Source organism: Meleagris gallopavo, chromosome 5 (assembly GCF_905368555.1).
Source record: "Meleagris gallopavo chromosome 5, MGAL_WU_HG_1.1, whole genome shotgun sequence".
Lineage (NCBI taxonomy): Eukaryota > Metazoa > Chordata > Aves > Galliformes > Phasianidae > Meleagris > Meleagris gallopavo.
The window spans coordinates 57,801,991-57,829,358 of record NC_139408.1 but is presented as its reverse complement, the minus strand read 5'-3'; the positions used below and the strand labels follow the sequence as shown (position 1 = coordinate 57,829,358).

The 27,368-nt window shown below is 55.4% G+C and overlaps 1 protein-coding gene across 3 annotated transcripts; it reads right to left on the bottom strand.

Moving 5' to 3' along the window:
* Positions 1-265: 265 nt before the first annotated feature.
* FRMD6 (FERM domain containing 6) lies at positions 266-27,368 on the bottom strand. Of its 3 annotated transcripts, XM_085225946.1 has the most exons (15): positions 27,125-27,368; positions 26,831-26,903; positions 9,050-9,234; positions 8,588-8,678; positions 8,366-8,508; positions 7,836-7,912; positions 7,113-7,299; positions 6,188-6,343; positions 5,341-5,406; positions 4,992-5,060; positions 4,736-4,910; positions 3,550-3,873; positions 3,328-3,459; positions 2,416-2,507; positions 266-2,322 (listed from the first exon to the last, which is right to left on the bottom strand). In XM_085225946.1, the coding sequence occupies exons 3-15, from the start codon at positions 9,146-9,148 to the stop codon at positions 2,038-2,040; spliced, it is 1,896 nt and encodes a 631-aa protein (XP_085082072.1). In that variant the 5' UTR covers positions 9,149-9,234; positions 26,831-26,903; positions 27,125-27,368; the 3' UTR covers positions 266-2,037. The 3 variants fall into 3 exon arrangements, with proteins under 3 accessions (XP_085082072.1, XP_085082071.1, XP_085082073.1); XM_085225945.1 differs by lacking the exons at positions 26,831-26,903; positions 27,125-27,368 and adding an exon at positions 15,002-15,183; XM_085225947.1 differs by lacking the exons at positions 26,831-26,903; positions 27,125-27,368 and adding an exon at positions 15,002-15,183 and having other exon boundaries at positions 8,429-8,508.

The window sequence follows — 27,368 nt, the reverse complement described above, 5'->3', positions numbered from 1 at the left end:
CACTGGTGGCTGCTGCCCTCGAGGCCCTACGTGGGATGGAGACAGGGATTCGGCCCAGCTGCCACCCAGAGGTGCCACAGGATGGCAGCAAATGCCACCGCTTGATTCCGCAGCCAGGGGTCGGGGCTGGGGATGGGGACAGGGCTGGGGACACCAAACCTGCCCGTCCCAGAGCACGACAGATGTGGCCCACTCACAACATCCCTCCACGTCCCATCGCTTCTTTATGAGCCGGAGCTCCTCCCATCTCCACGAGGCACAGCGATGCAAACAGCAGTCACTTTATTGTCATTTCTGGCCGTGCCACCCAAGGCACACAGCAAAGGTCACTGTTACAAAACCACGTGGCTCTGGGGTTCCCTACGCTTTCAGCTGTAACTTTGGCTTTTAATTTTGCAGCACAGCCACTTGCTCTCACGCCGTCCCGACAGGAAGATCCTTTCACAGAAAGGACTATTCAGTTTGCACACACAGCTCCTTATGCTGAAGGACCAGCGGTACCAAAGGCCACCAACACCCATCCCGGGCACGTGCGGCATGAACAGCATCTCTGTATCCCACAGCCTGGCTTTGGGGCTGGGGGATCTGCCAGCATCACTGAGCAGTGCTGAGCAATGATTTACGCATTTCTGCCCCTGCACAGGCTGGCTATGAGTGCAGGGCATCTTCCTGCCCACCCCACATCCCACCCTGGGATGCGGGGTCAGAGCCGCCCCACTGCCCATAAGGCTTTGGGGTGCTTCAGAAGGAACCCCAAAACCAGAGAGGAGATTCCCTTGGATCACAGAACCACAGAATGGCTTTGGGTTGGAAGGGACCCCCGTGGGCTTCATCTTACTGCACACAGCATCACCGGCGCTGCTGAACACAGCTCTGCTCTGCTTTATTTGGGCACCGATCCCCCTCCCTCCCCAACGTTCCTTAGAAAAATAAGATTGTGCTTATTTATAAAACAATATATATATTTATATATATTTATATATATAAGAAAACTTTCCAGTTTAAAAAAAAAAAAAAAAAAAAAAAAAAAGGTGGTATATCAAAATACGGTAAAACTTTGGCCGTCCATCGCTAAACTCTGATTAAAAATCTCAATTAAGAAGGCATTGTGCTGTGATCATTGCATCGCACCCTCCGGTACCGACGGCGTTACACCTCGGCTGCCTCCTGGGCACACATCACCACTGAGCAGAGCTCTCGGATCCATAAAGGCTGAAGGATGCATGGAAAGCTCTGCGGGCAGAGCTGCGCTCCCAATGCGGTTGCATACGTGTTCTCCTCAATGGGAAGATCCGTTTTCTCCCCTTAGTGCTTTGGAATACAAATGATTGTCTGCATGCTTGGCTGGAGAGAGGCGTATCCTTTCTACAAAGGTATTTTGGAGCAGGAATAAAACAAAGATGGGTCTGTAAGATCCAGACATATATAAACATACGGACTTTGATATATTTATATATGTGGCTTCTATGTATCGGGAAGCATTTCTGCAACACTATTACAGATGACGTTCTCCACTCTCCTTTGCCTTTTTTGGGGGTATTTTTGGTTTCTGGATTTGTTTTTGTACAACAAAGCTCCACGAAGCCCCCGAGCAGCACTGCTCAGAGCCGGGCTCCAGCGTTGCTCCCCCATGCACAGACATCCCTGGTGCTTATTGCTTAATTCTCGCTTCCCATACTGGCCTTTGGGGTATTTACATCTCTTTGGCTTGACTTGGACGCAGCAGTCTGGCATTTTCTTCCCAGCAGACAGTGGCAGCGCCGAGGACAGGGGTCGGGTATGGGGAGAATCCCCATCTTTGCCACTGGGAAACCACGGGTTGGCTTCGGCCGGATGAGCTCCTTGCGCTTCCCCGAGGTGAAACAAGACGATTCATGCACACACACCGACTTCCAGAGGCAGAAGGACGCTGAGAGACCCATCCCCATCCCCCTGAGCTCAGCCGTCCCCGTGGCAGGGAGGGTCGGGGTTGGCCACAGCGGGGCTCGGTGGGGCTCGGACCCCCCTGGGCAGCAGCCGGTGCCACCCCCACCGCCCTCAGACGACGAACTCAGGGACTTCATCGTGGGTGAGGTCCAGTGAGAAGTATTTGCTGGTCCGTTTGGCGGGGAAACCCTCCTGGATGTTGAGGCACTGCCGGGCCAGGCAGCCGTTGCAGTAAAGGCCGTCGTCGCCGAGGCCGTGGCCGCAGCCGAAGGTGAAGCTCTGTGCCGTGTCCTGGCACAGGTCTGCCAGCTGCAGGAAGTCCTTCTGGTAGAGCCGGATGTCGTCCAGGCTCAGGCTGTGCCGATCCGTCGACGTTTTGGGTTTCCTGCACGCCGTCTGCGTGAGGGAAAGGCGGTCAGGGGCGTGGGGGGATGCAAAGCGCCATCGGGGTGGGGGCAGGGGGTGAGGAGCGCTGGTGGCAGCACCCACCTGGGGTAAGGAGTCGGTGCTCTGCCCACGGAGCTTCACCACCGTCTCTGAGGAGCTGGAGGTGGAGGAGCTGAGCTCCTTTACGATCAGCCCTGTGCGGAATCACAGAATCACTCAGGTGGGAAAAGACCTCCGGGATCCCCAAGCCCAACCCCAGCCCACCCCACCGTGCCCACTGCCCACATCGTTCAGGGCCACATCTCCACTGGACACCTCCAGGGATGGGGACCCCACCGCTGCTGGGCAGCTTGCCCGATCAGCTTGGATATTCAACAGAGGGAGAGGAGGGCACACAAAAATGACATCCAAATCTAAAATTATTCCCAATGGCTCCATCTGTGCTTCCTTTGTCCCCTTGTGTCCCCAGATGGCTCCCACCGTTCCCTGCTTGTTGACCCTTTCTGGCCAACCATGCCTTCTTGCAGGGGTTTCCTGAACAGATTTGTGCTTCACTTCCATAAGCATCACCCAAAAAAGTTAAAGTGAATCCTCTCCTGAAAAAAACCTCCACCTTTCTCAAGATTTTTACAGTTCTATCAGGCTGAATACACCTCTCCACCTCCAGTCATGGGACAGATTTTCCTTGCATCCAAAGGAATGCTCATGCTAATTTTGGTCTGCCCAGCGCTGCATCACACAGGATGGAGGAGGAGATGCAGGAGCAGAGGTGAAGGGGAAGGTCAGGTTGGATGTCAGGAAAAGGCTGCACCAGAGGGGGGTGGGCATGGAACAGGTTCCCAAAAACACTGAGCTTGCTGGAGTTCAAGAAGCACTTGAAAAACACTCTCAGGCATATAGTCTGATTTTTGGGTGGTCCTGGTGTGGAGCCTGGAGCAGGACTCCATGACCCTTAGGGACCCCTTCAACTCGGGATATTCTGTGATTCTCTGATTCTATGGAGCGTGGCATTACCTGAGTGCCCGTTGAACTTGCGTGACAGCAGCATGTCCTCGGTGATGTACACACACATGTCGGGGCTCACCTCCAGCGCCAGCTCACCCGCTCTCTCCAGCTCCCGCGGGTCATCCACCAGCATCTCAATCTCTGTGCCAGGAGGGATGGGGACGGTCACCTCCACTCCTCCCTCCCACCAAGCCCTCCGACACCCAATCTGCACACCCTGGAGTCTCTCACCGTCATCCTGCAGGTCCTCCTCCAGCCGCTCCTTGCCCCCGCTCTCCACCCCGGAGGTGTGGGAGCTGCCGTGGCTGGTCATGGAGCTGCAGGTCTTCAGCTTGCGGTGAACGCCGGCGTCCTCGGGTCCCACATCCCGGGGTTTGGGGTCAGCCTCGATGCCCGAGGTGTGGGAGCTGCTGTGGCTGGCGGTGGAGTGCCGGGACAGGCGCTTGTGCCGGATGCTGCCGGCGCTGCTCCCGCTGGCACGCGAGCGCTTCTCCAGCTGATCCATGTCCAGGTCCAGAGTGTCGCTGATGTACGACTCGCGGTACTGCTTCTTCTCTGTCAGGATGGACACACAACGCACACGTGGCACACAGGTACCCCCCGGTACCATGGGACAACGATCCGAACACAGCTGGGTGGTATGCTGGGAGCCGGCCCTGCCTGATGGTGTTTGGGGACCGCTGGGGGTGGGTGAGGAGTTTGGGGCCTGCTGGGCTCTGTGCTGTGTCCTTCCTTCCGTGGAGGAGGAAGGAGAGAAGGAGGAGGAGGAGAAAGAGGAAGAGATGGAGGAAAAAGAGAAAGAAGAAGAGGAAGAGGAAGAGGAGGAGGAAGAAAAAAAGGAGGAATTGGAAGGAAGAAGACAAGGTAGAGAAGGAGGAGGACAGAGAGAAGGAAGAGGAAGAGGAGGAGGAAGAGGAAGAGGAAGAGGAAGAGGAAGAGGAAGAGGAAGAGGAAGAGGAAGAGGAAGAGGAAGAGGAAGAGGAAGAGGAAGAGAAACAGGAGGAGGAAGAGGAGGAGGAGGAGGAGGAGGAGGAGGAGGAGGAAGAAGGAAAGGAAGAGGAAGAGGAGGAATTGGAAGAAAAGGAGGAAGAAGACAAGGAGAAGGAGGAGGTAAAGACAAAGATAAAAAGGAGGAGGAGAAAGAAGAGAAAGAAGAGGAAGAGAAGGAGGAGGACCATCTTATATTTGTGCAAGGGCTTTCTGAGCTCGGGGAAGGGACACGGGCCCTGGGAACACTGCAGTGAAGCACTGAGACCCTCAGGGAACACAGCAGGGCACGCAACCATTCCCGGGGGTCTGCAGGCAACCACCACAGCCAGGGGGGCATTTCTGATCGGACAGAATCGGAACAGGACCGTCACAGGAACCTGCAGGGCAGCTCCACATCCACACACAGACAGGAACGTTGGGCACCTACCCTCGTTCTCCTCCAGCCTGCGGACTTGCCGCAGCACGGGCTGCAGGTTCATGTACAGCCGGTGGCTGCTGCTCAGCAGCTGCAGGAGGTGGCGGGAGCGCAGCGGGCAGCCCGTGTAGTAGATGAGCTTCCTGGCCGAGGGCAGCCCGTCAGGAAGGATCTCAAACTTCTTGCCCTGTGTAGGAGATGGGGAAGCTCAGTCCCTCCAAAGCGCCACGCCACAAACCAGCCCTGCTGTGTGCGGCTCCGCACTCACCACAAACACCAGTTTGCCCACGTTGGTCCAGGGGAAGTCATAGAGCAGCTGCTTCTCCTCGTCCAGGTTCTGTAAGCAGAGAGAGGGTGGTGAGGCACTGGAACAGGTTGCCCAAGGAGGCTGTGGATGCCCCATTCCTGCAGGCATTCAAGGCCAGGCTGGATGTGGCTCTGGGCAGCCTGGGCTGCTGGTTGGCGACCTGCACACAGCAGGGGGTTGGAACTGGGTGAGCATTGTGCTCCATTGCAACCCAGGCCGTTCTAGGATTCTATAATTTGATGATAAAGGTGGATAAGGGTGGCAGTGGGGGTATCCTGCAGTGATGGAGCTGGGAGCAGGAGCTGCATACCTGGAAGATCTGAATGCCCCGCGTCGTCAGTCCCAGTGTCAGCGATGCATCCACCTCCCTCTTGTCCTGAGGGGAAATATGAGATGCTTTTAAATTTGCACCATAAAGTGCAAAGGAGGGAAGGTTTAGGTTGGACGTCAGGGAAAGTTCTTTGCTATGAGAGTGGTGAGGTGCTGGAACAGCTGCCCAGAGAGGCTGTGGATGCCCCGTCCATCCCTGGAGGTGTTCAAGGCCAGGTTGGATGGGGCCCTGGGCAGCTGGGCTGCTGTGAAATGTGGAGGTTGGTGGCCCTGCCTGTGGTTTGGGGGGGTTGGAGCTTCGTGATCCTTGAGGTCCCTTCCAACCCGGGCCATTCTGTGATTCTATGATAAAGTGGATAAATCTGCCCCCAAAACCCAGCTGTCCCTTCTGGTTACCCCATCTCCTGCTGCAGATGCTGCATGCAGGGCTTGCACAATTAATGATGCACACACACTGCAGGTTGCATCCTCAGCAGGTCCCACCTCACCTCCCCAAAACGCCCATATCTAAAGAGGAAACTTTGAAGGACCTCCAAAAGGTGATGGCTTTAAGTTGTACCAGGGGAGGCTCAGGTTGGATATTAGGAATCATTTCCGCTTTGAAAGAGCAGTGCTGCAGTGGCACAGCTGCCCATGGAGTGGTGGGGTCTCTGTCCATGGAGGTGATCCAGAGCCATGGATGTGGCACTGAGAGATACAATCAGTGGGCTGGGGAGGGCTAGGTTGGGCTTGGGGATGAATAGAAGGCTGGGTCGGGCCTTGAGCAGCCTGGTGGGGGGCAGCCAGACCACGGCAGGGTTAGGGCTGAGCAGCAGCCCCGTTCCCACCTTGTACAGCCTGTAGTAGTGCACGGCCACGTCGTCCAGCCGCACGGCCTCTTTGATGTACTTAAGGTGGGCTTCGGAGGCCGTCAGGGCAAACTGATCCTTGTGCATGTTGGGGATGTGCTTCAGGATGTAGTCCCGGCCCCGCTTCGCCACCACCTGGTTGGGGGAGATGAGAAGATCATCCAGGGCAATGGAAAATCGGAGCAGTGCCTTCTGCTGCAGAGATTTGCAGGGCTCTGTCCTCGTAATGCCCAACTTCTGGTGGCAAAAACCCCATCAGCAGACAGAGCTAGCCATTCCTACACACCAGGCTTCCCAAGGGCAGGGATACAGCCCTGCGGCCGTCGTGAGTACAAAAAACAGCAAAGCAGGCAGATTTGGGGCAAACCAAAGGAACATTCATCATAAATCAAAGCAGGCAGCAGCACCTACAGCTTTTATTCATTTTCCCATCCCGTTAACCCGGGCTGCGGGACGCCCTGGGGAAGGCTCAGCTTTTTGGTGTAGGAGCATTGCAAGTGCTGCCCATCCCTGCGCCTCCTTAAGTCATGTATGTACCCGACAGCTAACAACTGGGCTTTTTGGGGGGATGGGCTGTGCACAGGGACACCAGGGCTGCACAGACTGCAGGGGACACGTAGGGACGGCCGAGTGACACCACAGTGCCAGGTGGCACACAGGGCAGCCCCATAGTGAACACCCCCCTAGCAAACACAGGGAAATCCCCGTCAGCAGTGTGGCCACGCTGATGCTACTGCCCAACCCCAACCCACGCCTACAGCTATTTGCAGCCTCACAGTTGTCACTGGTTATTAATAACCACGAAGTGTGGACAGAGCAGCATCACCCCTTCTGCTGCAAGCAGAGTGCAGAGAGCAGTAGGAGACGCCTAGAGCCCCACAGCCTCATGGCACACAGCACTTACCCAGGCAGGAAAATAGGCTTCAGGTTCAAAGTACTTCCCATAGTGCTTGTTGCGCTTGAAATCTCCTAGATCAGCTTGCAGGGCGAAGGCAGTGAGCAGGAAATATGCTTCCTCTCGCAGCACACACTGTGAGTGCAGCACTTGCTTGCGCAGGTGCCAGTAGTAGTAGTAGCGTGCTGTGCGGTCACTGCAGGGATGAGAAATTTGGGGATGCTGAAGGGACCCCGGCAGCTGTGCAGTTTGCAGCCAGGACTCACAAAACCCCTACAAAACCCTACAACTCTACAAAAGCATCACCACTTGGCCACCGTGTCCCCAGCATGTCCCAGAGAGGGGCAGACCCTGACAATGGTTTTCTGATAGCTCCCTCCTGGCTTTGGGCACGTGAGTGATAAACTCCTAAATCTGATGTCCCCAACCCCCAAAATCATAGAATCATGGAATCGTTGAGGTTGGAAAAGACCGATCCCAACGCAGCCCCAGCATGCCCAGTGACCACGTCCCACAGCGCCACAATTTGTTATAGGATAGGAGGAGGGTCCCTGCTGGTTCCCGTGTTCATGGGGAGGGATCACTTGGCACACAGATGGGTAGGGACAGAGACAGTACAACTGGACTAACAGAAAGGGGTGAGCACTGGGTGCCTGAACACTTCCGAAAGACGGGCCATTTCCCATTTCTTTTGCAAAAATCTGGTTTTCTGGCAGTGCCACAGCTTCACACCTGATCAGCCGGCCGTTCTCCACGTAGTACTGCACTCGGAAGTGGATGATCATGGGGGGGCCAAACTGGTCGATCCCCTGAAACATAGAACACATTCAGGGTCTCTGAGGACATCCTGGTGTCACGCTGTGACCGCCAGTCCCCGCAATGCACCGGGCTCCAGTGCTGCCCTCAGCACAAGGGCTGGTCTTGGCAATTCCCCTCCCCAACACCACCTCTCATTTTCCCCCCAAATCTGCCTCATGTCAAAGAACAAAGGGGATTTGGAGTTATAAAATGTAAAGGCTGGGTTTGAAAACCCCATCGGGTCGGCAGCCACATTCCCCATCCATCCTCCATCCCGCTCCATCCCATCCCTTCACCCGTTGGGAAACAAGGGAGGAATAGGATTCCGGTGGAGGACACATCCCCACGTGGTGTGGTGGCACTGGGGTGACAGCCACCGAGCGCTGCCTTCACCCCCCACACCACCCCAATGGGCTCTCAGCACCATGCCCACCCCCAGCCCGCGGCTGCGCAGGGACAGTGACCTGCGCCGGGGACAGAGGTGGCCTTAGTGCCGTCATCTCTCCATGCAACACCTCACCGCTGACCTTGCTGGCCTCCTTCTTCCACTCCTTGGGGCAGTACTTGTAGAGTTTCTGGGCCAGGTCCATGTAGACGTGCTCATTGTCTAGGGGGGAGTTGGGCAGGGTGAGTGTCGTGATGTGTCCCCATTGTCACCGGGGCCATGGGGTGAGCCCCACACTTACTCTGAATGACGCTGAGACCAAAGAGGTGGCAGTCCTTCAGCCTCAGGAGGTCACACACCTGCACGAGGAGCTCGTGGCATAGGATCTTCACCTGTGGAAAGCACACGTGTGCCCTGGGTGCAAGCCATGGACAGCAGCACCCATCCCTGCCGTGTCCCCAAGCACTGTCACTAGCTGGGGTCTGGGTCTTGGTTTCCCATGGGGACTAAATGTGAGTCCCCATTAGCAAGCCAAAATGGGCAGAAAATGGAATATTGGGTAGCACCAAATTAAAGAAAAAAGCCAAGTGTGGGAATTTTGTGCTTGGTGCCCATGGCTCAGGAAGCTGGAGAGCCCTGAGTGCTGATGCAGAGGGATGTGCCACGTGGGTTTCTCCAGCAAGGAGAGGGCAACGGGCTGAAAATCAAAAGCAGAAGCCAAAGGAGAGCTTGGAAAAGAGCACCCCAGGGCCCACAAGCTTACGTTGATGATGATGTTGAGGGAGTCGTCGTTGGGGAGGAAGATGCACACGCTGCGGCGGTCCTGCATGACTCGGTTGTTGTGGAAGGGCAGCTTGTTCATCGTGGGCAGCACGGCCGGGCTGGGCTGGGGGCAGCGGGCACCTCACCGGCAGGACGGGGCGGCCTCGGTCCCCACGGGCGCCATCCCTGTGGGATAGGAGTGCTGAGCCCCACACCAGACCCCATCCCACAGCCCCAGCCGTGGCGCTCGCACCACCCGTGACGCTGCTGGCCTTCCCTTGGGCAGCGTGGGATTGCAGCTCAGCCCCCAAAGCCTGAAGCAGCGGTTTTATTCTCCCGGCTCTATTTCAGAAAAACCTCAGAAATGCCTTTCCTGGCATCGTAGAATAATAACCAAAAAAAGTCTCTATGCTGGGAACACAGCGGGCTCTTCTCTGCCATCTCCGGCCGCAGGACCCGCACCCCTTCCGGAGCATCCCTGTCTCACAGAAAGCCAGCAAGCACTGGGGTGAGGAGCCAGGGCACTGCCACCCCTCATAGCCCGGATCCCAGGGCAAATATTCCTGGAATGCTCTTTATGCCATCACTATCCACGGGGACGCAAATGCCCGTGTGAAATAACGAGCACGGATCTTTAGAATCAAAGCAAATCCCTCTTTTTTTCTGAGGACGCGATGGTGCCTCTCTCTTCACCAAATAATAGCTTTGGTCTACATGAAAACATGTTTGGTTTCCAAAACCATTCCACTCTTCTACAGCAGAGAAAGAAGTGCCCCAAGGCGAAATGATGTTAGGTAGCTGCTGGGGGTTAGCAGGAGTTGGGAAATCCAGAGGGTTTGCACCACCGAGGAGTTGTGCAGCTTTGGATCATGGCTGCGCCTTGTGTTCGTGCATCACAGCTGTGCCTGCACAGTAAATGTGCACTGCATGCATACACTGTGGCCATGCAACATGGTTTTGCCTTGCATCCATGCACTGTGGTCATGCACTGTGGTCATGCGCTGCATGACGCCTTGCATCCATGCAACATGGTTGTGCACTGCGCTCATGCCTTGCATCTGCACACCTTGACCATGCCCAGACATGATCAATCCTGACTGGGAGCGAGCAGCACAGTGGCCAGGCTTGTTTCAAGCTTCATTAGAAATCCCAGCAGGGAACAAAATGGGGCTGAAGGTATTTGGTGAGTGCCCACACCCCAGCCGGGCACCTGGCTGCTCCAGTGCCCGCTGCAGGGCTGGGTGTGATGCAGCTGCAGCGGGCAGTGATGGGGAGGGCAGCACACCTCGGGGCTGGGTGTGCTCAGTGCCAGCACCCTCTACACCCACTGCCACCAAAGGTGCCCCGCAGCCCCCGCAGCACCGCCCCAACGCAGCTCCCCAAAAACGCCCGCCGGCACTGGGCTGAAGGGCTTAAAAAAGGAAAAGAAGCCCCAACGTGCTGTTGTTGGCTAACCCTGAGCCGGGGGCAAACTCCATCTCTCTGTGGTCGATAGGAAAATTCCCAGCAAACAGGTATTTTTCTCCCCGTGTGCCCAAACAAGCACTGACACGAGTACCGAACATGCATGGCTGCGGGCTGGGAGCGGCACGAGAGGATTGCAGCCAGGCTCAGCCCCTCGGATTCCATTATTTGTAGAGAGATCCCCAGCGAACTTTCCCCACGAGCAATTTTGAGCAGCCAAGCAAAGCAGCTGCAAAATCCACGCAGGATGGAGGGCTCAGGCTTGGCACAGCTGTATGTTGGTGCTTTCCCTTTGGGAACGTGGCTCATCCCCAAAACGCACCCATAACGCAGCACTCGGGTCCCCCCAGCTGCACCACAACATATCAGTACACCCTGCTCATTTGCTTGTTTTTAATAACTTCTGTCCCATCAGCTCTCTCCCCCCCTCTGCCCGTCCCCAGCTTTTGTTTCAGCGCTGCTGAGCCACAATAGCGGCGAACGAAGGGATTACGGGAGGGCAATCGGAGAGGAAAAGCAGAACAAAGTGCAGGGCTGGATGGGAAGATGAATTCACGGGGCAGGAATTTCTTGTTTGGAAGAGTTCAGAGTCGGTTTTGCCCCACATCACAGGGCGCAGGTATGCGCAAGCTGTTCCTACAAGTTGTAGGGCCGGCGCTCAGCGCAGCGCCTCCGAACCCGACAGCCACATTAATGCACGCTTGCGGTCGCCCCATAATTAAAATTGTCTCCGATTCTCCACGAACTCAACAGTTTCCTCATAACGAACAGAGGGAGATGAAAGAGCCCTTCAGTGGGAAAAAAGGGCCGGGTTATAAATATGGCATTACTTCATCCACCACAACGCCGGTTGGGTGCTGGGCTCGGGGCCAGCGCTGCCCCCAGAGGACTGCAGGGACCCCACAGCCATCAGCTTGGGGACATCTGGGGACATTCGGGATTCCAAACTGGCCCCCTGGGTGCTTGCAGAGCTCCGTCCCGCAGGACAAAGCCAGCGTCATTTCTTGGGTTTTTTGGCGATGCCGAGCGTCGTCCCAAAGCTTCACACAAACCACCACCATCCCTATCAGAAACCAAAAATGCATGACAGCCACTCGGGTCTCCAGCAAGGAGGAGCTGCAGGGCGGCTGGCACCCGGCTGGAAGCAATTATCCCCGCAGCAGAGCCAGGAGGAGGAGAGCTTGGAGCTGTGGGTTATGCGAGGAGAGCGGGGAACAGAGGGGCTTTGTGCGCCCCGGCACCTCACGCCTCGCCGCCCCATTCAACCCCCCACGCCTTCCGGGGCCTTTGTGAAACATTCCCCAGCCCTCTTAGCACCAAGGCAGGTGTTCCCAGTGCCACCAAGACAACATTGCCCGGTGCCACCAGTGCAGGATTTCTCGGTGCCACCAAGATCTCCTGGTGCCACCAAGGCTCCCTGCATCACCGAGGTAGGATCATACCTTGCCACAAAGGGAGGATCTGCCAGCATCAGCAAGGCAGGATCTGCCAGTGCCACCAACACCTCCAGTGTCACCAAGGGAGGATCTCCCAGTGTCAACAAAGGAAGATCTCCCAGTGCTCAAGCTGCAGGACAGCAGCTCCAGAGGATGCCCACAGAGGGAAGCAGTGCTGCCTCCACTTCCACGGGGAGTGAGCCCATGCTGACAGCAGCACCCGTAGATCCTTTGGATTTTGGCCTTGGACTTGCTGTGGGTTCTGCTCTCCAACCACAAAGCAGCCATAGGGTAATAAGGAGCCATTTCCAAACTATGGAAGTCCCTATGAAAACAAAACTCAAGCCCTACAGCAGCCTCATGCCTGGGCGATGCCTCAAACCAGGGCAAGCTCCCCAAATGTGCTTTTGGGAAGGCTCAGAGGATTTCTGTACAGAAACCCCTTTTGGGAGCCCCATCCTATGGCCGTGCTCCGGGCAGGAGCTGAGCTGCGTGTTATGCATGGTGTAGCCCCAGGACAGGGCTGATCTGCCAGGGGAAGGAGATGGGGGTTCATAACCACACGTGGGGAAGCGCTGCCCTGCCCCGAGCCCCAGTCCTCACCCACGGGAGCGGGTTGGTGGTTGCAAAACCGCCCATGTCCCAGGCAGGATGTGCCAAAACAAGCTCCATTTTACACCGAAACGAGCTCCATTTTATGCCAAAACGCACACAATGATGCCTTGAACACCGACAGCCCCATCCGCTCCCTCAGAGCTCACAGCATCTCTGTGTCTGGCTCCGGATTGGGGCAAACAGAGCTGCAGTCCCCCATTGGAACCCCCCCGGCTGCCCCAAATTGCTCCATGCAGCCCCAAAAGCACCGTCGAGGCCGCGCTCGCCCTTCCCCAGCAGGGCCTGAGAAATGTCAGAAAATAAAGCATCAAACTAAATGAACGAGCCAGGCAGATATTTTAACCACAGCCACAATTTGTATATTCCATCTGGAGTCCACAGCACTGCTTTTTTTTTTTTTTGGTCTTTTTTTTTTTTTTTTTTTTAGCAGGAGGGAGCTGACATCATCTTAATTTGAAATTCGCATTTATTTTTACATCTGGTCTGAATTAATCCTTTCCAGAGTGCCGACTTTTCATGTCATGGAATAATTGCTTACAGATTCGGGGTTCGGAGAGGCTGAGTAAACCCGAGCTCCAATGAAAGGACCCCTTTACAAATAGCAGCAAAAAGGCAGTGCCTATAACCAAACCCCGGAGCGCCTTCGGGACGTGGGGTTTTACACAAAACATTGCTCTCAAGCAACAGAGACCGAATCAATCCGCGCTCAACCAAGGAATTAGAGAGCCTGGTGGAAAAACACCGACACAGCACAGAGCAGGAGAGCTCCGTGCACAGCCAACGCGTCCTGGAAGGGCTTTAGGAGTTTGGCTTTAAGGGTAAAACAGCCCTGTGGATGGGGAATGCTCAGCTATGAGTGGGGAAAAGCTGATACCGAACTGCAAGATGACAGCAAACACATCTGGCCACGTCCTTCCCACTGCCACCACCACGTCCCCACAGCCAACCCATGGCCACGATCACCTCGGTACCTCCCAAGGGACCTCGCCGGCGCTGGTCCTGCGGTGATGGCACCCATGGGTGAGGGCATCCATGGGTGAGTGGCACCCAAGGGCAGGAGGAGCCACAAGCTACCAACACACAAGATGATCCATGGGCAGATCCCATGGGTGACACATCCCGTGGGGAAGTGTAACCCACCAGCAAGAGGACCCATGGGTGAGGAGAGTGGCCGATGATGGGACCCGTGGGGGAGAGGTCCCGTGGGCAAGTGCAACCTACAGGTCACATGGGAGAACACAAACCATGGCTGATGGGAGGTATGGGTGGATGTAACCAATAGGCAGTGGCGCCAATGGGTGAACATAAGCCATGGGTGATAGGACGTATGGGTGGATGTAACCCACGTGTAATGGGACCTAAGGGTGAGTGTAACTCATGGGGGATGGGACCTACGGGTGAACATAATCCATTGGTGATGGAACCCATGGATGAACACAAACTATGAACAAGAGAACTCAAGGTGAGTTCTCATAGTTCACGAACTATGAACAAGGACTCACAGGTGAGAGGAGCCAATGATGAGTTATCCCATGGGCAATGCAACCCATGGGCGATGGAACCCAATGGTGAATGCCATCCACTGGTGATGGGACACATGGGTGAATGCAAATCACACGTCAAGGACTTATGACCGAATGCAACCCATGCAGAAGAGGACTCGCTGCCAACAGAACTTATGAGTGAGGGGACCCAATGGTGATGGGATCCACGGGTAAGAGTTCCCATGGGCAAGTGTAACCCGTGGGCAATGGGATTTATGGGTGAAAGTCACCCATGGGCAACGGGACCCATGGGTGAATGCAAACCATGAACCAAGAGAACTCACAGACAAGAGGTTCCACGAGTGATGGGGACCCATGGTGAATGCAGCACATGGGTGATGGGACTCATGGGTGAATGCAAACCAAAGGCAATGGGATTTACGAGTGAATGCATGGCTGTAGGGATGCTGGGCGAATGCAACACGCTAATGATTGCAACACACCAACAACAAGACCGACAGACGAGAGATGAAGGGACCCACTGGTGAGAGGACACACAGACAAGCGCGGTCCGTGATTGAGCGTGATTCCCAGGCAGGGGAACCCACGGGCAGGGATCCCACGGGCGAGGGGTCCGGGAAGCGAAGCTGGGGCCGGGGCGGGGGTTTGGCGGAGCAGCCCCGCCGCTGTTAAATTTCAACTCCCTCCGACTGGCCAGAGGAAATGACTCGCATTCCTGGAAAATGAAGCCACTCGCAGTTCTCCGGCACCAACTCAGCTTCCGAACGCAACAAGCCGCCGCGCGGCTCCCCGCCGCCCACCGCCGGCCCGGGCCCACCCGAGACAGCCCCAGCGGGCCGGCGGTGCGGTGGCTGAGCCGCGCCGAGCCGAACCGAGCCGAACCGAGCCGCGCCGGGATGGGAGCGCGCTGCGGGGCGCCGGGTGCGCACCTACCTGCGGCTCCGGGGACCGCGCTCCGTGCCGAGCCGAGCCGTGCTGTACCGTGCCGAGCCGAGCCGTGCTGTACCGTGCCGAGCCGAGCCGAGCCGAGCCGAGCCGAGCCGAGCCGTGCCGTGCCGTGCCGTGCCCAGCCCAACCCGCCGCCCCCGCCCCTTCCCGGGCCGCACCGCCCCGAGCGGCACCGGCACCGCCTCCAACCCGCCTCGGCGCTGCGCCGGGATAGGAGGGGGGCAGCGGGCGGCCCGGGAGGGCGGACGGGCCGTGGGGGGCTGCGGGGGAGGGAGTGCAGCCTCGGGGTCCTGGGGTGAAGCTGAGCGTCGCTGCAGAGGGAAGCACGCAGCCCCAGCTCCCGGCGCTGTTTTTCGCAGCCCGTCCCGTGCCATCATCTTGGGAAGGGATGCCCCGTGCCCGGGTTGTGTCCCCGTCGCACCGCCCTGCCTCTCCAGCACCCGTCTCAAACGCTCAGACCCCCTGCTCTGCCACCGTGCCACCGAGGGAGGTCCCAAAGATCCCCACGCAGCCTTTGAGTGGGATTTCCGTGCGGTCCAAACCAACCGCTGGGCTTCTGAGCACGCGATGTCTGGGACTCATAGAATCATGGAATGGATTATATTGGATGGGACCTTAAGGACCATCTCGTTCGACCCCCTGCTGCCGGCTGGTCGCTACCCATCAGATCAGGTTGCACAGTATCCTATCCAAGCTGGCTTTGGGCACCTCTTTGGACAGAGAGCTCTAAGATACCAACCGTGCCACCAACACCCTGAGTGAGTGCTCAGGAACCATCAGGACTGCAGCCTGATCCTGTGGCAGCTGCCACTGATGCCCCAGCAGCTGCACCATGGATGCCCTGTGCATACAAAGGACACAACGTGCACCTGTGTGCTGCTCTCCATAGGTGACCCGGGACCAGAATAGCAGCAATAGCCCCATAAATTAGCAGCAAAGCATCTCCACCGCACTCCTTCCTCCGAGGTGCCATATGGCGAGGTTGTTTTGGGAGGAGTTATTTATTCCTCACTTTTAAGCATCTATAGGCATCCTTCGGGCTGACCTGCGAGGCCGCCTCTGCCCCCGCAATCTCTGCATGGCTGTGGGAGAGAACAGCCGCTCGTTCCCGGACCTAAATAAAGAGCAGCTCTGTTGCAAACACCCCGACTCTCCTTCCTGAAATCTGTTTTCAGCCCAACGGATCGAGCTGGGTAATTACATGACGCGAGTGCACCGTGCTGGTAGCATGGAAAAATCCAGCCTGGCTTTTGGTGAGGGCTCGACATCCTTGGGTTCAACAAGGATGAGTGTAGGGTCGTACAGCTGGGGAGGAATAACCTCTTGCACCGGTACAGGTTGGGGCTGAGCTGCTGGAGAGGAGCTCTGCAGAGAGGGACGTGGGGGTCCTGGTTGGCCAACTGTTGACCAACAGCTGACAAATGGCTGACCAATGGTCGACCAATGGTTGACCTACGGTTGACTTATGGTTGACCAACTGTTGACCAACGGTTGACCAACAGCTGACCAATGGTTGGCCCTGAGGCAGCAGTGTGCCCTGGAGGCCAAGAAGGCAGTGGTGTCCTGGGATGCATGGAGTACAGCCAGCAGAGTGAGAAAGGTGCTCCTCCTGCTCTGCTCTGCCCTGGGGAGGCCACATCTGGAGCACCGGGGGCAGTTCTGGGCTCCTCAGTTCAAGACAGACGGCGGCTCAGTGACGTGCGCAGGTTCCATCCTGCTAAAGGCAGCGTCTTCCCCACTGTCACCCCTTGGGAACAAGGTGCCCCGCTGCAGAGGCTCTGGCACAGCCAAATAAAGCAGCAGAAAGAAGTTTCGCATGCCAACAAGGCGATCCATAAACACAAATCTGGACGCTGCGCTCTGGACCCCGTGACAAATGCAGACAATTTCAGGCCAGGGCCACGAGCACCTCCCTTCTGCAGGGAGAGCTCGGAAAGATGGACGTGGGCCAGCGTCCGGCCGGCCAGCCTTCCTCATGGAAGGAAAGCCCCAAGGACGCAGGCGACAATTCTCTTTCACAATTCTGTGGTTAAGTTTGCCAAAAATCCCAAGGAAGCGGAAACGCAGATGGAAAATGTCAGAAGTGGAGGCTTTTTCTTTCTGTTTATTTTTTTTTCTTCTTGTTTTTTTTTTTTTTTTTTAAAATCTGGCTACATGCATTGTGAGGTGTGTCCCGGGGAAAGAAAAAAAGATCTGTGGTTATGAGTGAAAATGTCAGGCTCATAAAGCAGGCAGCATTTTTCACAGTGGATGTGTTTACACGGAGAGGATGGGAGACAGCAGCTGCTCGCCACGACCCTGCATTATCTCCACTCGAGTCTCTGTGCACAGCGTTTCAATATCAGCATTGTTACTGGCAGAGCTGGCAGCACAGACGTGAGAGCTCTCTTATCACACGCATATTTTCCCTATGATTTTGCTGATGGGACCAAAATGACAAACAAAGCAACAGAGTAACGAGTCGATTCATCCCCCCCTCAGCCCCCAGCTCTGTGCAGAGCTCGTTCCCCACTGCGCTGCCCCACGGTGCTGCTCAGCACGATGCTGGCTGCTGCGTGTCCCACCCTGCAGTCCCACGTGGGTCATCCTTGCCGTGTCCCTGCAAGAAAGTGCACCAGGAAGGATCTAAATGCCTTCAGTGTGGCTCCGAGAGGTTTGCTCAGACCTCTTCCGTGAGCTGGCCGTGAGTTCTGCCATTTGTGCCATTCGTTTTCATAAATGCTGATGAAATGCAGCCACAGAGGGGATTCCAAACCCCTCGGGTGCATATTTACTTGTATATGAGCCTTATCCTGAGACACACACGTGGCCTGGGGTGCGCATAGGGACAGGGCTGTCACCTCCATGCAGGGATGTGTGGCACAGCCACGGCTCCAGTTGAGAGCAGGGCTCAGGAATCCCCCCACAGACAGCACGCAGACAGAGGTGGGAGGCTGTGGGACGGTTTCTCAGCCCATAAAGGGAAGAAAATAAATAATGAAGCCCTGCTCATCCCTGTGCAGAACCACAGCAGCCGTGCGCTGCCATGAACTCCGGTGTGGGGCTGGGCTTCACCGTGTCTTTGCATTTCATGGGGGTTCCCGAGGAAATTCAACCTGTCTCAGTTCTTTGGTAGGTGGTGAGTGAGCCTAGCACCATCCATCCCAGCACATCCCAGTGCAACTCTGTGCACCTCAACATCCAGTGCATCCCAGAGTGCATCCATGGAGAGCCTGCTGTTGCCTCAGCTCTTTGATAGTGCGTCCCAGTGCAACCCAGTATATCCTGTTGCACCCCAGTGCATCTCAGTGCATCTCAATGGATCCCAGTGCATTCCAGAGAGAGCCAGTCCCCACCAGGCAGGAACCAGCCCTGGATGACACCCAGTCCCAAGCTTCGTGGAGTGATGCTGGGCACATTCTGGAGACACAGGGCTGGCATGGGGTTGGCAATGCAGTCCTCAAGGCCATCTCCCTCAGCCATGCCAGGAGTGGAGCACAAGGGCTGGCCCTGCTGGGTGCTGGGATGGGATGGCTGCTGGTGGCACACAGCCACAGCACTGGGGCAGGAATGCCAGCAACTCAGAGTCACCCACAGCCCTACTGTGCTCAGTGGGGTTCTTGGGGGGGTTGGGGGACAGACCCCCACACCTCCCATTCTGTTCAACCTGATATTGCTTCTCCTGGGAAGTCAACACAGATGAGCAGTGAAATAAAGCTGTTGTGTACGGGGTTGGAAAAGGAAAATCCACCAAGTGTTGGTAAAGCCTTCAGGCCGGGGCCAAGCTGGGATTTTGGGGGGTTTTTTGGAGCTCTGGACTTATCTGTTGTTTTGTTGTTATTTTTTTTTTCCCCAGCCTGCTGGAGCTGCTGGGAGCGGTGGAAACGTGTGGTAATGCAGGAAAGGCAGCAGTGCGGGCAGGAAGGAGCACAGAGCAGAAGTATTTTTAGCCCGGCTGTGCGCCTGCTCACAGCTGCAGAGATGGTCCCATCCGGAGCAGGGACACAACTCCCTGAGGGGGATCCAAAATGCAGGGCTGGGAGTGGGGAACCGCACTGGGGCTGCGCTATGGTCATGGTCAGGGATTTAGGATTACGAGACAGCAGAGAATCCACAACACACAGGCTATGAGACCTCCAATCACAGCCCCTGCCCAGCGGGTTTTAATTACGCACTCATATGACAGAGAATTCTCCCTCACTCGCTCACATCTGGAGGGCAAACTGCGGGAACGGGATGGAAAAGTCAGAAAGTGGGGTCAGAGAGCATCCTTGCGCCCGCGCTGCTGGAGGTGCTCCAGTCTGCTCTCTGCTGCTGCTGCCGCACCCCATTTGCACCCATGCGTTTGGCCCCACAGCTCTCAGCACCCATAGGTTCAGAGCAGTGCTGGAGGACCTCCCCCTCAGCAGCAGGACTCACGGCAGCAGGAATACAGACCCATTTGGAGCTGGTCCTCAGAGGGGTCACTGGCATGGCGGTCCCACACCCAGCCAAACTCAACAGAGCTCTGAAAAATTGGACTGAGAGGTGAATCCTGGCTAATGTTTATCCAGCAGGCTCCCACGGGCTGGTTAATGCCATGCAGCTAATTAGCAGTATCCCTACAACCCTGCGTCCTCACCCCCAGCTCTGATCATTCATCTTAGATAAGACAATACTCGGGTCCCTCCCTTGGCACATGCATGTGTGCACACATCTATAACACAGGACAAGGAGGTGCAGGACCACAGATGCACGTCTAGGGGATGCAGGAGGAGATGTGAGGGACGCAGGAACCAGCAGATGGTTTCCATCTGGATTCCTTCAGACAGAGGAAATAGCTTCAGTGGATGCCAAAGGGAAGCTCTGGGATGTGCAGCTCTGGATGTGCCCGGACCACCCGGCAGCGGGCAGGGCGGTGCTGTGGGTATCCCATGGGATAGGATCACACCCAGCACTGACCCTACCTCTTCAGGACAGGGTTTCTTTGCTTCCAGACCCACGGGAAACTCCTTCCCCAGGGCCTCTGGTTTGAATCACTGCATTCATCCACATATAACCAAAGGAAGACAAAATGCCCCGTCTCCTTTCAGCACTTTGCATCACCACAGCCCCCTGGGGTCGTGTCCCTTGTGCCCCATCACACTACCCAGCCATGTTCTCTGCCCACAGCACCATGGAGCAGCTGGGAGGGCTGCGTGGGGGCTGTGCACCCCCATCCTTTACTCCTTCCATTCCCCATTCCTGTCCAAGTGGCCACAGCCATTGCTGCCCCATAAGGACTCTTGGGGGCTTCTTTGTGACTTGGTGCTGTGATCTGGCATTGCTCTCACACACTCAGACCATCACCATACTCTTAAACCTCGGGCAGGTTCTGGGAGACTGCACACAGTTGGATTCCCATCACAGAGGACTCCTTCCATGCGCTCTGTTCCAGGTCCTCACCCCAAAATTAGCATGGGGTACACCGTGTTGGGTACCACCAGGATGGGTACCATTGGGATGAGTGCTACCAGGATGGGTACCATTAGACTGGTACCATTGGGATGGGTGCTACAAGAATGGATACTGGGAAGGGTACAAATGCAGCCCCAAACCCCTCTGGGCAGCACTGCCTGTTTTCCATCACCTCCAATGCAATACAATCAGTTGCTGGAAGTTATTTAGCTCTCCAGGGATATCAGCTGTTGCTGCTGCAGAAGTGCACAGCAGGGATCCTATTAGGAGCTCACAGAATCAAGCTGGAGAAACAATGCTCAAAATGCTTTTTTTTTTCCCCAAGTAGAAGCCCCTATTTTTCAGGTATAATCAGGTCAGTTTCCAAGGAGGAAAAGGCCTTTTGCATTTCTCCATCACGGAGCTCAGCAGACACTCCTACCTGCAGAGCAGGATCGGAGGCTTCAGTCACCTACCCCTGTTTATGTTTGTGATCATGTTGGATCCTAAGCTGCTGCATTAAAAATACAATTAAAAATTTGCATCGGGCCTCACACCCAGCCTAAGCCGATACCGCACCTCCTCCTGCCCATGTCCATCAGACACTGCAATTACCAGCACAGCCCTGCAGCAGGGATTGCTCAAAGCTCTCCTGCCAGAGCCTGTGTTTGTGCTGCTCCTTATGATCCAAAATAGGTCACTTGCTGCTGAGAGATGGAGTCACCCGGGGGCACTTCATCTCCATGGGAAAGACTGAGGTCTGCAGGGCACAGCGAGACCAGCAGCCATTCTGGTGGTACCCATCCCAGTATCCATCCTGGAGGTACCCATCCCAATGGCACCAGCCTAATGGCACCCATCCCTGTACCCATCCTTGTAGTACCCATCCCAGTGGCACCAGCCTGATGGTACCCTTCCTGGTGGTACCAACATGGTGTAATCCATGCTAGTATCCATGTCAATGGTACCTATCCCAGTGGAATCAGTCTAATGACACCCATCCTGGTGGTACCCATCCTGTTATCCATTCTGGTGGCATCCATCCCAAAGCTACCATCCCATAGGTACCCACCCTGGAGGTATCCATCCTAGTAGTACCCATCCTGGTGATACCCAGCTTAATGACACCCATCCTGGTGGTATCTATCTCAGCATCCATCCTGGCAGCACCCACCCATTAATAACCCAACGTTACTCAGCACAGTACCCGGTGGTACCCATCCCAGCAGAGCCCATCCCTGCAGTGTGGGAAGCCTCCTGCAGCAATTCCCAAGCCAGCCAGGTGGGGCGAGCATGCAGGAGACATTTAATTACAAGGTGCCTGGTGTTTTTGCAGAGGGCTGGCTGCATCTGCACTACACGAGCTGCATGGTTTTAGTCCTGCTTGACGACTAATTGGCAATTAATATCTTTGCATTACGCAAACAGGTTACAAATGTTCCGCAGATCTGTTCTTTTTTTAATGCCTTTGCATTTGCAGTGACGCTCCGAGAGTTGTAATGTTATTCCTTTTTGCTATAGGCTGGGAAAATGGGTGTTTGAGGATGCAAAAGCACTGCTCCCAGCAGCACCCAGCACAGCTCAGAGCCCAAGGGATGGCAGCACAGCAGCTGATGGAGCACCAGGCGAGGGCTGAGCCAACCCATTAGCTGCAGACACCTCTATTTGCAGTGCATGGAGGAGCTACGAAGGGCACGAAGAACAGCCTGAATACCCAACAGTGTGATTTGGTTCCCTGTCATGCTCTGTGCACGCTCCCATCTGAAGGAGGGTGAGGACAAACTGCGTGGTGTTGATGGGGAACAAGCAGAGGTACTTTTTCTGCTGCCTTTGCCCAAACGTTTTTGCTCACGAGGAGGAGCAGCACATCAGTGAGCACTTAGCTTCCTGGGGCATGCATGAGCTCCTTACAGAAATATCCGTGCTCCTTTGATACACAGTTTGCATTGAAGGTAATTAAACATTAAACAGCAAAGCCAAAGAAATTTAGATTTTCTTCCACCAGAGATGAGATAGAGACAGACCCAGTTACCTATCAGATGGAGACACGCCATTAGGGAAATAGCACTTGGCTCTGGTTGCTGCTTGGTTTGGTCTGCACAGGACCACGACACCATGGGCAGCACAGAGGCATTTCCCAGCTCCGCTTTTCAGTTGCAGAGCCCCCACCCCAAAATAAAGCTGTCCCCCCATAGGGACGTGGCAAACCTCTGCCCAACTCCTGCAGCCAGCTAGATGGGCGTTTCTCCTTCCCTCTAGTAGCACGATGGGAAAGAATGAAGAGCAGGGCAGAATAGCAGGAAAACGCATGTATTTTCCAAGTGAAATGACACTGCTGATATCACAGGGATAACAATTACCTGTTGGCTCCTGTCTGCTTTTTTATGCCTCAACTACAAACCCTTGGTGCTGGAAGCATCCTTCCCATCCAGGTGGGAATAATGAGGCACTGATAACCCGCTTATTAGCTGGGCCAAACCAGCAGTGGATGCCCCATTCCTGCAGGCATTCAAGGCCAGGCTGGATGTGGCTCTGGGCAGCCTGGGCTGCTGGTTGGCGACCTGCACACAGCAGGGGGTTGGAACTGGGTGAGCATTGTGCTCCTTTGCAATCCAGGACATTCTAGGATTCTATGATTCTGTGATTAATATTACAAAGCAGCGTCTTCCCTTCCCACCCCATCCCCATTCTAATCACCATCACCATTCTCCATTCCAATTCCCCGTCCCCTTACCTATGGGACCCTGTCATGCAGCAGCTGGAGACAAATCGCAGTTTTTCCACCAACCTCATTTTTTCAGCAGGCTTCTAGCTGAACCCCAGGTTCTAGGGAGCATGTGGGTGATGACTACACAGCTAAGCCACCTCCCCAGGGATGAAGGCTCCCAAAAGCAGAGCGTGGCAATGGAGCAAAGCCAGCCCTGGGGACATGATGTTTGCAAAGCCACCGAGCATCCCTCCTCCATCCCCTGCAGCCCTTCTTGCTCTATGTCCCTCTCTGCTCATCACTCGTGGGAATGACCAAACAGCAGCACTGCATCCTTCCTGCAGCACAGGGTTCCCCAACCCCAGCTGCTAAATGAGATGAAAAATGGCAGTTCACTTCCTTGGAATGGCCAAACGTGGGACCTGGGGGAGACAACACTCACCATCACCCTGCTGCCCATAAACAAAGGGAGGGAGGAAGTCCCCAAACTGCCCCAAAATATTACGGGATGGTTTGCAGCCGATGAGCTGGAGGGCCCCCCACAGCTGCGGGCTCCAAACAGAGAGGGAAGGAGGGAAGCACATATTTCCACCCCAAAGCTGGCTGATTGCAGACATAGTGGGAAATTCCCCGTCGGCAGAGCCAGAGCCTCCGTGGTGGGAGGAGGAGGAGGAGACTGCCATCAGCACGAGGATCCCAAACACAAACAGCAGAGCCAGCGAGCACATCTGGAGCCTTGCATTCCATCACAAGGTTAACCAAAAGGAGTTTTTTTCCACCCAAATTGAATGCTGCTTGTCTTATCCCCCAGGAGACGACAGCCCGTTTCCATGGGCACTTTGGGGAGCTGCATTCCCCAGACCATACACAGCAAACGCCCAATGCCTGGTGCACCACTCCACCACCCCATATCAACCCTACAGCAAGACCCAGTGATGCACTGAGCGCACATCTCACCCCAAAACCTCCCCACGTGGGGTCGGGTGCAGCAAACTCAGCGTGTTGCTGCATGCTGGCACAGAAGCAACGCTTCCCCCACCTTGTTCCTTCCCAATAACGGCGTGTGATTGCTTCACCACGGGGATGGAGCAGTGCTGGTGCCCCCCACAGCCATACAGTGCCAAATCCCATGGGCAGCCCCATACTGCCTGGACCCAAGAGGCAGCACAAGACCGTGAGCCCAATGGGCACCACCCAGGAGTGACACGTGCCATGGCCCTGCCTTTTGCAGAAAGTTTGCTGTTGCATTTTGGGATTGTTTTGGGTGTTTTCTTTTTTTTTTTTTTTTCCCTATTCCCAGAGGTTTTGGCAGCGATTTGTTTTCCACTTCTTACATTTGTTCTCCTCCTCTTGTTTCCTTTTTTTTTTTTTTTAATATCTTAATATTTTCAGCCAACGCGTTGCTGAAATCTTTCGCCTCTTACACAACCCACGCTCCATGCCAACACAGATCATTCATAGAATCCTAGAATGGCCTGGGTTGCAAAGGAGCACAGTGCTCATCCACTTCCAACCCCTGCTGTGTGCAGGTCGCCAACCAGCAGCCCAGGCTGCCCAGAGCCACATCCAGCCTGGCCTTGAATGCCTGCAGGGATGGGGCATCCACAGCCTCCTTGGGCAACCTGTTCCAGTGCCTCACCACCTTCTGGCTGAAAAACTTCCTCCTCATATCCAACTTTAACCTCCCCTGTCACAGTTTAAAACCATTCCCCCTTGTCCATTCATCCATTATTAAATGAAATCGAAGACGTGATTTAAAAAAAAAAAACAAAAACAACACACGCATAAAAACCAACACAACGGCATCTCAGAGCCTCCATTTGCAGCTCACTAAAGACTCTCCCCAAGGAAAACCCTCTTGCTTGCCAATGCTCTCTCCGCTTCCAGGCCGTGCATCACTGCGGGGTCCCGAGGTGACACCCAGGGCTGGGACACCCGACTGGCTGAGCCGGTCCTCCACGGAGATCTGATGGGGAGGGAGGGGCAGCACGGCAATTACAGCCTCCTCGCCTTAATAACCCTTGCTGCTTCCCCGAGTCCCTATTTACATCGTTTTCGTAAGAGTAGTAATTAACGTCTCTCCACTAAACAACAGCAGACCCTCCTGTTATTAAAAGCAAAGACCCAGAGATGGAAACGAAGCTGATCTTTGTGTTTGGGGAACCTTAAAACCCTCTCTACAAAATGGCCGAGCAGGATTTAGAGCTGAATGCCCACGCTCTGCTAAGGAATGCATGAGATCCATGGGTTGGATGCATCCACGGGGTGGAGAACCTCCTGGAGAACAGCCCCAGCCCTTTCTCACCCCCAGTTTTGGGGATATTTCCACCCCCCTGAGCTGCTCCCAGCAAAAAGCAGCAAATGGGGCTGGGGGCTTAGCGACAGCTCTTCCCTTGCTTTGGAGGAGCTATTAAAAGAAGTTGAGAAAATTAATTATACACCAAGATGAGTAATTAAGCTGATTTCCTCCATGAGGGCACGGAAGGAAATGAGCTGGAGAAGCTGTAATTGTTTAAAAAGCGACATCCCATGGATAAAGCCATGATGGCTGGGGTGCACGAGGGTGGGACACTTTGGGACCGTGGATGGTGGCACTGGAGGTGGCACAGCGAAGGCTGCAAGGTGAGCAGCAGGACTGTTGTTGTTGTCTGAAACCAGGGCAAGGATCCATGCTGAAAACACCAGTCCTCTCTGGGGGAAAGGAAAAAAAGGAGGAGACTCAGGGGCTCTGAGGGTGTCAGCAAGCCATGGGACATGCAGAGCTCATCTCCAACCAAGCCAGAGGAGAAAAGAGTAGCCAAGTAAAGCGATGTGTGTCGGCATGGAACCAGGCTTCATCCCAACCTGTGCAGCTCCAGCAGGTGCAAGCATCACACCGGGCAGGGATTTGCACAGGGTTGGCTCTATGCAAGCCCCACGGTGCTCCCAAACCCAATCCTTAGGCTGGGCACAAGGCAGAAGCTCCTAAAGGAGCACTGGGGTCCCTGGTACTGCGGGCCCAGGTGTTGGGGATGGGAGCGGAACTGATGGAGAACAAGATGGACAGTGCTTGTGGGCCCTACCTTCCCCAGGTACCACTCCAGCTTTTCTTTCCTCCTGTTTTCCCATCGGTGACTCACTGGACACATTTTTTTTTGCCCTTTTTTCTCCTTCTACCTCCAACCCACCCACCCTGGTACTGCTTTGGGAATCCCCATCAGAGACAATGCAAACAAAATCGGATCCAAGCAGACTGATCTCATAATCTCTCCCCCAGAGCTGGGTGGGGGGTCTGGAGATGGCTCCATCCCCACCAGATCCCCACTCTCATCCCTGCACGTCCCCTGTTCCCAGGCACATCAATGGGACACGGGGAACAAAGCCAACGCTTGGCCAACCCAGTCCTCAGCAAAAGACTAAACACAACAACCTTGTGGTCCTGCATGGGAAAGCATTCACAAACACAAGAACTTAATGGTTGTGGAGTTGTAAAATCATAGAATTACGGAATTATAGAATCGTAGAATCACAGATTCGTAGGTTACGGAGTCATAAAATCACAGGATCGTAGAACTGTAGAATTGTGGAGTTATTTAGTTTGGAAAAGACCTCTCAGACCATCAAGTCCAACCACTAAAGGCTCAGCTGCACGCTAAGATGGCACCCCAGGACCAGGTCACCCTGCCACCACCCTTCCCTTCCCTGAAGTTAAAAGCACGCACGGGCTTTCCTACCTGCAGCCGGGAACATCTATGAGTGGGGATCCTTCAGCAGCTTCATGGCGAGCTCAGGGCTATCTCAGCAGGGCTGGAAGACAAAATCACCGTAGGAAGGGCTCAGCGTCCCCGTAGGCATGGCCACTCAGAGCGGGTTCAGCTGGTGGGACGCCGTCCTGCTGCAGGATGGTGGGACTGCACGGGGATGGTGGGACTGCACAGGGCTCTCCGCCTCCTCCTGGGAACCGCGCCGTGCTGGCAGGGACCTGCCCTTTTTTGAGTGGCATCCAACTCCCAAACGCGTGTTCTTACCTGCTCGGAGGAGGATGGGGGAAGGTTGGAGCGCCCTTCCGAGAAGCGCATGGGTCTCAGCGAGGTGTGGATCGCGGCTCCTCCCGTGCTCTGGCCAAGCAGGTGTTATGGCAAAGGGCTGCCACCGAGCTGGGCAGTGCGGAGGGAAGGGGCCGGCGGCGCGAGGGCTGTGCGTGGCCACGGTCTGCGTGGATCGGCCGGTTGGGTCACAGTGGAGCTCTGATCAGCAGGTACATTGATGTCA